We start from the raw sequence: 15,152 nt of genomic DNA, 5'->3' as shown, positions 1-15,152 counted from the left end.
TTCTATTATAACTGTTATTAACTACCTACAGTGCTTTGAGAATAAGTCTAGTGCAGTAATGGGGTGGATCTTAGAGAATCCTTGAGAAGAAGTAACACTTTTTTTGTGATAATGAACTTGAGGAGAAAATATCAGGTAATCATTAAATTATTTAATAAGTGCCCAGAAAAGGCAGCCAAACCTTAAAAGATTATCTTTGGAGGAGAGAGAAAATACGGATGATTGTAATAAATATTTCTTTCTAAAGCAATCCTTTTATGCATGGACCACTCCAAACTTGAACATTTCTTTTTCAGACTCAAACAGAGCTTGCTTAGCCATTTTGTGAAAGAATTCACACTTGAGTTGAGTGTTAGGCTCTTGTTTCTGCGTTTTGGAAAAACACCATTTATCTCTGTAGTGCTATTTCTGTGATATTATCACTAAAACGTCTAGGTAGTACAGCAGAAATTTAGATGGAATTTCCAAACAAAAGCCCATCCTTCCAGTTTTAACCCTAAGTCAGGTCATGTGAACCTTGGTTACCATGGGTATTTTTGTTGTAGGAGTAAGTCCATGAGTGATGTCAGCGCAGAGGATATTCAGAACTTGCGTCAGCTGCGTTACGAGGAGATGCAGAAAATAAAATCACAATTAAAAGAGCAAGATCAGAAATGGCAAGATGTGAGTACTTTTTATATTGGGAGAAGGGAAGACTAGGTGAATGTACTTCTTGATTCTTCCTTGCTTCTTTTAAAGAATATCAATATGAGATCATTTTCCTTGCTACAGAATTCAGTTCTACAGAAAATGTGACTAGCTTCCTTTAAAAAGATTTGCATGCCTTTTTTGCCTATTACTGTTTCCTATTTTAAAGCCACCGTGAAAAATGTAATAGGATCTTTATTTTCTAATATTCTCTGAATTCTCAAAAATGTGAATCTGCTCCTTATAGCACGGTTAATTTGTTCACTTGCTTTGGTCAGTTGAATTTGGGGTATGACTGTTATTGAAGCCTGAGAAGGGAAAAGACTTAGATCAAAGTTTAGGAGTAGCAGAGGAGTAGGGAGTCCAGAACAGTCTTGGCATTAGCAGGGAGAGATGAAGGGGGCTCTCAGAGTTAATAGAGATTTGGGGAGAAGTAAGAAATAGAACTAGGAGAAAAATTTTGGTTGGAAAAGTAATTGATATGAATCAATTTTAGATGTTTTCACAGAGCTGATTTATATCCAGTTGTTTATATGGACACAGACTTAATATTTAGCTTTGTCCCTGGAGGAAAAAAGGCTTGACTTTTTTTGAAAGGGGTAATTGTTACAAACCAAGGGAGTGTCTAGAGATACAATAGATAAATTATACGGAGCAAACCCAAAGGAGTTTGAGGATAACTTTATGGGAAGAGTAGAGAGTTAGAATGTACAAAAGGACCAGGGATAGTAAATCTTCATTTTCAAAGAGATTAAAGTCTTTGAAATGAAGAAGAACCCTCTGCTGTGGCTGCATTTCTAAATTCCAGTGTCTTTTAGTTGGGAACTCAATTTAATGATTAAGAAACAGTAATTCAATGTTACTTTGCCAAAATATATGGGGTACGGTTTTGGGTGTGAAAATAAGTATTGAGAGGTTAACCATTAATTCAGATGAAAATTCATGTTGATTATCTTGTAGGACTAAATGCACACTGATTTTGTTCTTTTTGCAAGTGGTTCATATTGGCTTCAGGCTCTTTTTTTTTTTTTTAAGATTTCATTAATTTATTCATGAAAAACACACAGAGGCAGAGACATAGGCAGAGGGAGAAGCAGGCTGCCTGCGGGGAGCCCATTGCAGGACTTGATCCCAGGACCCCTGGATCATGCCCTGAGCCAATGGTAGATGCTCAACCACTGAGCCACCCTGGTGCCCGGGCTTCAGGCTGTTTTTAAACAGGAGTGTCTCTGTTGAATCTTAAGGGTATAAAGCAATCTCATTTAGTCTGAGAACTTGATGTGCTTCTCTTTGGACTGGAATGCCCTAGCAGTTCTCAGTATGGCATTTCTCTATTTTGGAGACATGGAAAAGTCTGGGCCACCCAAAATGTCTTAAACCCTTGAGTGTCACAACCAGCTTAGGCTGCTAGAGCTAATTTAAAAGCAAAATGAGGTTGACTATCCTGGGGTCACCCAGCTGTGTTAGACTTCTGTTCCTGGGACTGTGGGAAACAGATCACTTTTCTTATGGGATCTTCCTTATTGCTCTGTCGTTAGGTGGAGTTTACCTGCTTTAAAATCATATACTCAAGCCTGAGCTCCCCAGGAAAGCCTTTTCAAACTCTGCCTGCCCCTGCCTGGAGTACGATTGACCTCTCTCTCTCCTTCAGACCCTCACCATCTGTGCAATCCAATCATACCCATTGTTGAAGTATTATTTATGAGTCCCATTCCCTTCAAGACCAACAAGTTCCTTGAGGGAACCCACGTGTTATGCGTCTGCATGTTTGTGGTCCTCTGCCTCAAAGCAGGGATCAAGCCTGGTGTATGTTAAATGAAAGACAGAGTGTGCGTTTATGCGGAACCAGTATAATCTTATCTCTTATACTTGTACTAGTGAAATATGTCATTTCACACAACAGCCAGATTATTGGAGTGAGATGAAAATGAATTTGAAACAATTCCTGATCTTTCTGACCTGGCACCCAATTACAAGCATTTAGCATTCTTTGTGAAATGGGCAGGGAGGCAGGAAAACAGTAATGGGGTCTATCTTATTAGGTCAGGTTTTTTAGACACATGAGATAAAGGTTGGTACAGAAACGCCAGCTATAAAAAGCAAAATTAGGGCACCTTGGCATCAAGTTGGAGTGAATAGTTTCAGCGATGTAATGGGATACTCTGGCACTCTCTTGCTGCTAGAGAGGGTGTGGAGAAATTCAGGTATGCCTGTGCTGATGTGATTTTCTTCTGTCAGGACCTTGCAAAATGGAAAGATCGTCGAAAAAGCTACACTTCAGATCTTCAGAAGAAAAAAGAAGAGAGGGAAGAAATTGAAAAGCAGGCACTTGAGAAGTCCGAGAGAAGCTCTAAGACCTTTAAGGAAATGCTACAGGACAGGTAATAAAGCTGAATACATCTCACAATTGTAGTTACCAGTGTTAGAAATCCATATTTTATGTAAGGGTATTATGATAGAAGTATATATCAATATTAAACCATAAGCAGATAGGCATGAAATGGTCAGGATTTTGCTCTGCAATGAAAAAGCAAAATAATAAAGCTATAGTAAAGCAAAATAATAAAGCTATAATAGTGACTTGGATTAACAAAAGAAATGGGTGCCTAATATAGATATGCATTATTTCTTGATTTTTACATTGTATCTTCAAGTACAGTATAGGGTGGTGTTGGCTGTCTTCGTTCCAGAAAATAAACTACTTTTTCTCTTTTTAAAATGAATTTAGGAATGGAATGGCCAAAGAAAATCAGCTCCCACTCATCTAAATTGTGTAAAATACAAAGTTCCTTTTCATGTTTTAGTGGTGAGATTAAAATCTATTTTAAAGGAAGACAATATAAACCTAAATGTAAGGGGTTTATTTTTGGTATTGCACTATGACAGGATAAAGGTCCAATTTTTTTTTAAAGGTCCAATTTAAACTTTCTTGTAGAGCCGTTACTGTGAGAAACCTTGGAATATTTATCAGTTAGGAGGAAGGCAAATATGGTTTAAGGATAATATCAAAAAGGAAATGTGCTGTCAGGTGAAATTAAACAAAGCTCTTTTGTGTCCTAGAAGCAAATGGTAAACACAGTTTCATTCACTTAAAATAGGTAGTCCCTGCTAAATGGTAGTGATGAGGATGTTTCATGAACTTCTCTATAAATATGAAAGGTGTCTTTAATCTGTAATAACTGTCCATGCAAGTTCTATCAAGCTGTATGAAATCATGTGCTAACTTGATCTTAACTGAAATCAGAGTCTTTTGTGGTCTTTTATTTTTACTAAATTATTTAAAATTGTAAATAGGAAAGAAAAGCTCACAACCCTGTAAAGGAACCCATCTCTTTGGAAGGTTCAAATTAATTGTCAAACAATTGGTTATATTTATAGTGCACTAATTTTGGAAGATTTATAAACTGGTAGGTAAAACTGTGAATAATCCCTTGTAAAAATATCCTCATTTTCTTATTAACATCTCTTTATAAAAATCCCTCTAAAGGACTCGAGAGCCTGTTTAACAAGAGGTGAGGTCATACAATCATTCAGCGTAGAACTAAAAAAATTATATGCATTTATCCTCACATTCTGCTAATATTGCACTAGTTATCATGTGAAGTCAGTTACGTAGTCTTTTTATTCTCAGTCCAGCTTATGTATTGCTCTGTCTTTCCACCTCTGTGTCAAATGTGTAACTTTGTGGTTGTGGTGTGCTTCTCCTGCTAAGGGAATCCCGAAACCAAATGTCCACAGTGACATCGAGGAGGAGGTTGCATTCTAATGATGATGTGTTGAATGAAGAGATGCTTTCTCCTACACTGACTATGTCAGAAGCAAGTTACCAGAGTGAGAGAGTAGAAGAGAAGGAAACCATGTATTCTACAGAAATTCCTAAACAAGATTCTACAACTTTTGTGAAAAGAGAGGACGCTGTAACCACTGACATTCAGCTACCTTCTCAAAGCCCCATGGAAGAACAACTCCCAGACTCTTTGTCTTCTCAGCATTCACTAAGTACACAAATGGAGTCGACTCGAGTTTCAGCCTCTCTCCCCAGAAGTTACCAGAAAACCGATACAGCCAGGTTAACATCTGTGGTCACACCAAGACCTTTTGGCTCTCAGGCGAGGGGAATCTCATCACTCCCAAGATCCTACACGGTAAAAAAAAAAAAAAAAAATGTGTCCCCAGTTCATTTAGTCTGTTCCCAAGAGCAAAATGTTGGGGAACTTGCAGAGAAGTTTGAGTTACATCTACTTGGTGTAGAGAATGTGCATCATTTATGTATAGGGCAATTTTGTTGCAGCCAATTTAGATTCAATAGCTATTTAATGCTTCAAATATAACAACTCTGTGGAACTGATTAAACTTTAAATTCAATGAAAGTAAGGCTGATACATTTTAAAGAATGATTAAGCTGCCAAGGCAGAGTATTTAATGTTATACTTTCTCAAATATAGCTTTTATAAAGTATTAGGCTGAACTACATAAAGATGCTAGTAGTTCTTTTTGACCTACAAAACCACACTTTCATGTGGTTTAACCTAAATATTTTCAGGTGCCTTATGTACAGCTTTCTATTTTTCTCTGATTACCTGCTGTATTAGAACTTGATATGCTTGAATGGGGTTATTAAAATATATCTCATGGTTCTACTTATATTGGGATTTTTAAGAATATAGAAAATAGAATCATTTGCCCTTAGAATGAAGCAGTGCTGTATACCTGAAAGTGGGTGTATTAATTTTAAATATGTAAGAGGAAGCAGTACAGTGTTAAGATCATTGTTCAGATTCCTTTGACCTCTGCCAATATAATATCCTCAATCTAAGAAAAAACTTGAAACAGTGCTCAAGGTAAGGAAAACCTGCCTAAACTAGCCAGGAAAGTCCTAATAATTATATTAAGTAAATAGAGATAGATTTGGCAGTATAAAAAATCAAATGTATATGACTCATTACTAACAGTCGAAAGGCAATGTATAGACTCAGAAAAATATTAGTAAAATTAATTCTAGATATAGGGATAGTATCACTTGGACTTAACATGCTCCTACAAATTGGTAAGAAAAAAGCAGTAAAATGATGGCTATAGAAATGAGTAGCCTGTATAAGGAAGAGGGAGTTCAAATGTTTGATAACATAAAACATACTGAAGCATGTTCAACATCATTAGAGCAAGAATGAGGCATACAGCTTTTACACATCATATTGACAAAGTTTTAAAACATTGAAAATGTCTGTTGGCAAGGATGCAGAGAAATAGCCATTCTTATACCTTACATTGGGAGTACACTGCTACAATTTTTTTGAGAAGATAAATATGTATAAAACTTATACATTACATTTATTGTTTTAATATTACATTTGTTATATATAAGATATCCTTTGGTCCAGCAAGACTACTTTTGGGAATCTCTAAAAATCAGTTTCCAATTATAAAAATATGTGGGTATTTGTTGTAGTGTTTTTGGAAGTTACTGAAAACTTGAGACAACAATGAATAAATTATAGATGTCTGTACTATGGAGCATTCAGCAATTAAAAAGACTAGAGATCTGTTGACCTCTCAGAGTGATGTAAATGAGTAAAGCAAGTTTCTGAAATCTGTTTATAATATCGACATTTTGTAAAAAGCAAATCTTCCTCCCACTACATACATGCTTATCTGTTAGCATGAAAGAATGTGCTCCAGGCTTGTAGCCATAGTTGCTATGGGAGGTACGTTACCTTTATAGTTTCAAAGTATTTTATGTATATATTTTTTAAACAAAATTCTAAGGATACCAAGCTTAAAATGACATTTGCTTTTTTAGATGGATGATGCTTGGAGGTATAATGGAGATATAGAAGATGATAAGAGAACTCAGAACAGCTTTGTCAGCACCTCTGTGCAAAAACCCGACACAAGCCAGCTTGCTTCCAGCAAGTCCAGCGAGACAGAGATAGCAGCAGTGGGAGAAGATGTGATGGGGCTGCCCTCTCCTACACCCTCCTTCTCATCACTTTCCCAGGACCAAGCTGCCACTTCTAAAGCCACACTGTCTTCAACATCTGGCCCTGATTTAGTATCTGAGCTTGGAGAAGGGAGAAGCTCACCACAGACGGAGGTCTCAAGATCGCAGGTGAGTTTGGGAAGGCCGCCTATCACTCACTATTCTGAAACTTAAGTATTTAAATTAGGAAACCATGATTTAACTTCTGAGCATTATTATCTGGGCTGATAATGTGGAAAACAATATTCCATTTCATTTTTAGAACATCTTGGAAGAAGTAGGCCTCTTCCACCTTCACGTGTATAGGTCCAGATAACCCTTGTGGTGTGTGTGTGTGTGTGTGTTTGGACACATCTCTTTAGGCCTTGACTTTTTTTCTCTCTACTCTTCAATTCAGCAACTGTTACCTTATACTTCTAGTTGTCAGCAGTCCCTGGTTCAGGTGTAGGGGTCACTTGGGAAGTTACAGATTCAAGTCTAACAGGTAAGTGAGTAATAAAAGCCCCTTCTCAGGGAACTTAACTGACCGTGAGGGGAAATTGGTACACATGCTAGTTGTTGACCTCTAAGGAGATGGCATTTCTTTTCCTATCATGTTAACCTTCTCATGACTTTTTTGTTTCTTTAAAGGTTTATTTGAGAGAGAGAGAGAGAGAGAGAGAGAGAGAGAGAGATTGAGTGCATGAGCAAGCAGGTGGGGAGAGGGGCAGAGGAGCTTGGAGTCCTATACAGGACTCGATCCCATGTCCCATGAGATCATGACCTGAACAGAAACCAAAAATCAGATGCTTAACTAGCTGAGCCTCCCAGACTCCCTAACCTTCTTATGACTGTTAATACTGATTTATAAAGTCTACAATTTTGTGCCATTTCTTGTATCTTAATGGGAATATTGAGGCTTAGTTACATTATACTTATGTTCCTTAAGATTTAGAGTCTAAACAACGTATACCATCAGATAAGGAATGACGAATGGGCATTTATAGTGTTTCTTACTTAAAATCACCATAGATGGTTTTTAGGAGAATACGAGGTAATGAAAGTAGTATGTTTTATATGTAAGCTGAAAGTCATTTGTTATCTAGAGAACAGAAAGTGTTTCTTAAAAAAATAGAAAATAAAAACACCTTTTTAAAGCAGTTTGATCTCTGTATGAACACCTTAGCATGGAGGAACTTTTGTGGTTCTCTTGCACAATTCTCTGGTAAGGCACCAGAGTATGTGTGCTTCCAAGACACAGCATCAAGTAAATAACTTGGCCTAAGTTATATTAGTGAAGTAACTAAATGCAATAATTTGATATGGCATGTTTACCCCAGAAAATCTTTACAAGTCTAAGTTTTTTGTTTGTTTTTCTGATCATGAAGTACTTTGTGCTTCGGAAAATTTGGGAATGCAGGAAAGTATGTATGATAAAAACTATTGGTAATCCCATCTTTAAGAGATAATCTTTCCTATTTTTGGATCTGTTTCTTTGTTGTTCCCATACAAAGAACATAATATATATTATATATAATATATAAAAATTATATATAATTTTTTAAATATAAAAATATATTCAGACTGCTAAAATAATCAGTTGTAAATTTTTTTTGCTTCATTTTTAAAGAACTGGAAATATATAATTAGCATCCTGAGTTTCAGTGGATGAGAACAATAGCCTGTGCTATACTTGAAGAACATAAGGTACCAGTGGGTGAATAATAAAAACAGAAGCAAGGTGTCTTTTGAATAGCAAACCCAACAGAGCAGCCTTATTAATGTATTGTGGGTGGTAGTAACTCTCTCAGGGTGGTAGCTGACTAGCTGCTTCCGTGGATTAAGAAAAAGAGGCTAAGTGTGGTGTGCAGCTATGTTCCAGCTTATTGCAGTTCAGAGAACCTGAATTAACGTGGCGTGGTTTCAGGTTTCATCATTAATGGATTTATGCTTCTTTGTCTCCAAACTTGAAATGGTATCCTACCAAGCAAAAGTAGGCTTTGCTGAGTAGATTGGAATTCTTGAACATATGTCTATAGCATACGGTGACTTGCCCATCTCTAGGTTGCTTGGTGTGTCCACTCCTACACTATAAGGAAGGCAGCTCAGGTCTCACCACCTACTCTTATCACTGAGAATGAGCTTACTGCCTTGGGATGGGCTGTGGATGCATGAGAGAGTAAGTCAAGGCTGTTTTTGTAACACTCTTCGAAACATTTGTCTCAACTCTCTAATTCGAGGTGTTCAGAGACTAGGTAAATAAAAAATAGTGTGTGGGTGAACATCTAGATGTTTTGGCAGCTTTGTAAGAGTTCTTCAGGTCTCCTCTCTCCTTCTTTCGTCACACTTTCGCCAGTTATATCCTTTCACTTCCTCCTGCAGAACCTCCCATGATGTTCTTTTCTGTCCTGGCTTCCACCACTGAAGGGCTAATTCTCAGGCCCTGTCCCCATCAGTGTGAATGCTTTGTGAATTGTCACATGCATCTGTGCATTCTGAGCAAGGCTGGCGTTAGACTGACTTGCATGATGCCAGGCTGCATGTGGTCACTACTCTGCTTGGGAGCTTCCTGTGGCACTCCGTGGTTGTTCGGTGACGTTCAGAGCCCTCAGGGGAGCACTCTGGCCCCTCAGTGCTGGTCCCAAGCTCCCTTTATGGTGCTGAAACAGCAGTTTATTGAGTGTTTACCGTGTGCCAACCAGGCTTCTTGGGCTGTTTCTTAGTCCTCAGGGCCCCTTGGGTCTCTGTTTTGCTGCTATGGAAATTGAAGCATGGAGTGGCTCTGTTACTTGTCCAAGGCCATGCAGAGTACTAAGTGCTGGAGTCAGGATTTGTAACCAGGCCCTCTGACTCAAGGTCACTGTACTATGTCGTGAAGAAAAGAATTGTCACAACACTGCTTGCTTTTTCTTACACACATCGTACACTTTCTTAAGTACATCATAGATACCTGTTCTTATTGTTCCCATGTTAAAAAATACTCATTTTATTCATGTGTGTCTTGTGCAGTCATCCTGTTCTCTCAAAGCCCAGGAGGGTCACTTCCTTTGTGAGTCAAGACCTCTTCTTCCTATAGTTGGAAATGAACTTTTCACCCTAGGTGAGAAAATTTCATTTGCTGGATTCTTTCTTGTTAAATATTCATCATTTCCCCTTTGCTGGTATTCTTTTTACCCTCCACAGCCTTTCCACATAGTTGGCACATATGTATTTACGGACTCGAATTGCATTCAAGGCCTTGATCACCAAACTGAAGTATGAACTTGATCCATCAGATAATTTAGGTTCTTATAGGCTCTTTAATGTGGGAGTGTTAAGATTAAGGCATATTGAACTAAGCACCGTGCTATTATATGGAATTATTTTAAGGAAACAAAGTCTGGGGGCCAAAAACTGGTTAGGAGCCTCTCGCAGAATTGTGGTCACAAGGTGGTTCATGCCATTAAGAAAGCAAGGCTTAAGGCAGGAAAAAACTTAATATAACCTCATTCAAAATTTGCTCACAGAGATTTCATTCCTGTCTCCATTGCCCAGGTGGGGTTTCATTCCTTCTGATTCCCTTTTCTCCCATACTTCTCTTGTGATACTGCTTCTTTTTCTGCCTCTTTTTCTGATCCAGGCTACCTGGGCAAACCTGAGGGTGACCTCAGAGCTCTTCATCCATCCTCTTCATCTGCTTTGCAGAAGTGGCTTTGATCATTTCTCCCCTGATTGGTTTCATCTACAGGGTTTTGTTTCCTTTTATGTCTTGTCAGAGCCTCTTATCTCAAACTCCATCCAAATCTACATTTCAGAACTTCTGCCCCAGATTTTTTCATATGGTACTCAGAAGCTAGATGATATAGATGGAAGGAAGGAAGCTTTTTACAGGTTTACTTTTCAATCACCAAGCCTGTGACCATATCATAGCTGCCTCCCATGCACTGTACTTGTCACCTTCCCTAGACCCTACTGTCTGTGAGGGCAGGAAGCAAGCCTGTTTTGATGGCTGTGAGCACAGTGCCTGGATCTGAAAGTATTCGTTGAATGCTGAGTTCTATTAGCTTTAGAGCTAGGTATGTCAAGTGTTAAACAGGATTTTCTTTAGTTGATCTGGAAACTGCTTAACCAGCATATGTATCATATGTAACATTGTTTCCGTGTGGAATAGAAAGTAATTAGGGGCAGCAACCATGTACCTTGGTACCTCTGAAGTGTTTCACTGAATCCTCCCAATAACCTTTCAAAGTAGGTAGTATTATATTCACTTTTACAAATGAAATACTTGAGATTCAAGTTACATAACTTGCCCTGAGCTGGTTAAGTGCTTAGACCACAACTGTAATTTCTCTGGCCCTAATTTTTTTGGAAATATGACAAACTCCAATTTGAGAACTGCCTTATGTTTAGTTAAGTTCCCAAATGTTGACTTTACTTTGCCATATCTCTAGAATTTTAGAGCCAATGAGGATGGAAATATCTTCTGTTTCATAAAAATAAAATCATTCTTAAGATTGTTTTTGAGGATAGCTATATAGCTATTGAAATTTATCAGCACTGCATCAGAAATCTAGAATTTCTGAAATGTAGAGTTTGAAGTCTACCCAATAGGCAGTAAGGAGCTACCAGCGATTGTAAAACCAGGTGCAATAATAATAATTGGCATGTTCTGTGACTAAAATTCTGGCAGCTGTGTAGAAGATGGAAGGGGGGGGCAAGATAGCCAATTGGGAGATGGCCACAATAGTTTGGGCCATGGTCTCCCGTCTAAACTAAGATGGTAGTTTGAAGAGCAATGAAAGGATGGGATAATTCAGGATAGATTTATGGATTGAGGATTTGAGAGCACTTGGCAAAATGCATGTGTGCAGTGTGTGTGTGTGTGTGTTGTGGGGGGAAGCAAGAAGGAAGAGGCCCTAATGTTGCTAACTTGAACATCTGGTCAGATAGTAAAGTAACTGACCAATACTTGAGAAACAAGAGGTGGAGGAGAGTACGTTTGGGAGGAAGATCAGGAATTTAATTTGGGGTATATTGGCCTGAGACAGTAACTGAAGACACAGGAGAAAAGGTTATTTGGGAAAGCTTGTAGTAAAAAAGATGGAAGACTGGCTCAGGAACAAGAATGTGAAAATAGAAGGGTAAGCAGAGGAGCATGGTAATGAAGCTGAGAGGTGGCCACACAGATGGAGGAAAAGATGGAGAAGGTGGCATAGTGGGTGACAGAGAAGATGGTTTCTGAAAGCAAGAATAGTTGGTTGTGCCTAGTGGGAGGGGGACTGAAGACGGATTTGGTAAGAAAGAGAGAAACTTGGAATGGGTGAAGTGATGGGACAGGAAATACCACTGCCTCCTGGAATGGAGAAGTGGAGACAGTAGGGATAATGTGCCTTTCGTGAAAGCGAGTGGCTCCAGTGCCACTCACTTATGTTCTTACCCCACTCACACCCTGAAAAAATGATGCAAAAGAATCATGTGTACAAATATCAAAGTTGATATATTTCCTGTTACTTATGACTGTAGAGCCCAAATCTGTGTTTAGTATTTTATCAACTTCAAAAGGCTTCCCTTACATCATCATGTTTATCTAATTGAAAAAGTTGGGAGAAAACAGCTTTCTGACCTGTTAGTTTGTAAGAATGACCCTGTTTTTCATAATTTCTCATCTTTCGTGATAGGAAACTCATAATTCATCAGATGTCCTAAAATACTCTTGTCATTGCTACTCTGGATAGATCATGTTTTTGTCTAAAAAGCTGATCTTTCAACATATACTTTTGTATAAATCCTATCTAATTTGAGGGAAATTATTTTTAAATGGTGATATGTTGATAACCATCTTCTTTCTTCTAGCATAGACAACTGGAACTACTTTATCAGTCACCAAGAATCTAGATTTCCCCCCCAAATTTATATTTTTTGGTTCTATCCAGTTCAAGCAGCAATTCCCCCATCATCGTTTTCTGAAGCATGGATCTTTGGATGGATCCAAAAATACAAGCATGGATCTTATAGAATACTCACATGGCCTGTGTCTTGCAGAGAAAAACAAGGAAGTGGAAATCCTAGCTAAAATCACTGAAGTTTCTGCTTGACTATAATTATAGATATGTTCCCCTGCAAAGAGTCTATGGGCTCATCTAATTCAAGGATTTAGGATTCCAGAGGATGCCTGAGGGATTGCCATAATGGGCTGGCCACGCCATTGAAATTATAGCCTGAAATTGAAATTATAGCTCTTCACTCTAATCCCTCCTATGTACTGGTTTGGGAGGGAGGTGGTCTACATAAGATTTTCATTTGAAAATAGGGTTTTGCAAAACAAAAACCTTGCAAATCAATGTCATTATGAAGGATAAGACCCTGCCAGACTCAGCGACATGCCTGAGATCACCTGGTTTTTGACAGAAATGGATTTGTAATTGTTCCTGGGTTTTTTCCCTCCTTTGCCTGTATATGATCCTAAGGACCCCCATACCTACAGTCTGCCAGGCTATAGCCATCGTGAGGCTGTCCCCCTTAACTGTTTCAGGGAGGTGGTTACAATATGGTCAAGTAGAGGTTTATTTCCAAGGCAAGACTATCTTTTCGTGAGACCATTCTTCTGGTCTAATAAAATTGTGAGACTTTCATCTATAGCATAAGCTCATTCTCTTTTATCCTATATTTTGTAGAAAAGGATAATGTTTACTTGTTGTCTCCCACAAAGTATTCTTTTATGTAGCTTGAGACTATTTATTAAAACTTCATCCTGTCTTTTATTCAAGATAAAAAACATCATTTAGTATTTTGCATATGTAACCCATCATTTTTCCTCTGCCCTTATATAACAGTAGATTCTGTGCTTTACTTGGCTTTAAGTTGATTTTTTTTTTTTTTTTTTGGAGGGAGTAAGTGTAACAAAGATGACCACTTATTTTCATTGAGTCATCTCTAATTTATGTGTATAGTAGTTTCAGTTAAGGAGAGGAACTAACCACTAATTTTTTCTATTCATAGCAGAGTTTTATCCTGGAGACTGGTGTTCATCAGGCTGATTATTAATGTGTTTTCTCAGGGTTCCCGTATTTAAACTTTACAAGCTTTCTGATGAAAAGTTTTCTATATCATTAGCTACAGGTTTTTCTTAAAATAATTCCATACTCAATTCTGGAAGAGTCAGTGATTATTTTTCGAGAGCAAGGACCATGCCTAATCCAACTTTATTTCCCAAGTACTAAGCCCTGTGTCTTATGCAGAATAGATGCACAGTAAGTGTATGTTGAAGAGATGAATAAGTGAATATTGTTTTTTTAAGTGAATATTGTTATAGTACTTCTGTGTCTACAAAATATAGTAAGTTCTTGGTTCAATGCCTTCTCTGCCTTCTTTCTATTTCTATGTAGTATCAGCTTTTTGTAGACTAGTCACTTAGATTTTAAAACTTGTTTTAAAGGTGTGGAAAACCTTTGTCATAAAGCTATAACAAATTGCCCAGCTGGCCTTAGGTTCAGTTTTAACTGCCACATTGAACTGGAGAATTTGTAGGTCTTCTTTCTGGAAAATAAAGTGGCTTTAGGAAGAACTTTTCCCTTTTAAACAGCAAGTTTAAGTTCTTAATTATTTTGAATCAAAGACTGAAACCAGTCTGGGCACTTCAAGTTAAAATTCGTGTTTGCTATTTACCCAAAACAAGACCCATAAATTAGGAAAGACAATTGAAATTTTCACAGATGTTGTATATTTTAAAACTTAAAACATTTTTTTTTTAGAAAATGGCTGCAAGTCTGGGAAACTGATAATTTGTTGCTGTGTAGTGTAGTGATGGAGGGGGAAGTAGAGGCCTGTCTGTTGTTCAGGAGGCTGCTGTTCTTGGGGTTGTTGGCTGATGTGACTTCAAGGAAGTTGTGACTTATTGCTCAGGGTGTCTCAGTAGGGGTCCTCTTGGCATCTGACTTGTGGTTCCACAGAGATGATATAGTGCTGCATTTTGCAGCTTGTGTGGCAGCTCTGCCCTCAGCACTAGATCTTCATGTGGCAATGGGGCAAACAGTGCCTTGCTAGAATTCAGGTACCCATTAGGGCATGGTACCCATCCTAGATGAGCTCTAGAGATACCTGTGTCATGTGTTGATGAACCCCTTCAAATTATTCAGCTAAATATGTTAAATGTCTGAGATACCTTTTTAATAAGTATGGTGGCATTTTACAAATGATTTAAATACTTTTTGCATTTCCAAAAATGCTATTGTATTGAAATGAAATAAATAACATTGTGTAAATTTAAGGTGTACAATATGTTAATTTGACACATTTATGTATATTGTAATATGATTGCCATTGTAGTGATAATTAGCACTTCGATCACCTTATATAATTATCCTTTCTTTTTAGTGGTTGGAATAATTAAGTTATAGTCTTTTAGCAAGTTTGATTTTATAATACATTGTTGTGTGTATTCATTCTACTGTGCATTAGATCTCTAGGGCTTATTTATTAATAGCAAGCTTGTACCACTAAACAGCATACACAATACCCCTTCTCATTC

General features: G+C 37.8%; 1 protein-coding gene across 18 annotated transcripts in view; it reads left to right on the top strand.

Annotated features, from left to right (window-relative positions):
• The window catches only part of LMO7 (LIM domain 7), a 197,436-nt gene that overhangs the window by 158,316 nt on the left and 23,968 nt on the right, over positions 1-15,152 (top strand). For all 18 annotated transcript variants that reach the window (XM_041730923.1, XM_041730922.1, XM_041730938.1 and 15 more), the window contains 4 exons: positions 546-663; positions 2,926-3,068; positions 4,400-4,832; positions 6,488-6,796. In XM_041730923.1, the coding sequence (XP_041586857.1) occupies positions 546-663; positions 2,926-3,068; positions 4,400-4,832; positions 6,488-6,796 (1,003 nt within the window). The remainder of the gene's footprint in view (positions 1-545; positions 664-2,925; positions 3,069-4,399; positions 4,833-6,487; positions 6,797-15,152) is intronic.

The sequence above is a fragment of the Vulpes lagopus genome, chromosome 16 (assembly GCF_018345385.1).
Source record: "Vulpes lagopus strain Blue_001 chromosome 16, ASM1834538v1, whole genome shotgun sequence".
NCBI classification, from domain to species: Eukaryota; Metazoa; Chordata; class Mammalia; order Carnivora; family Canidae; genus Vulpes; species Vulpes lagopus.
The sequence above is the reverse complement of the archived record's forward strand: the minus strand, read 5'-3'. Positions and strand labels throughout refer to the sequence as shown.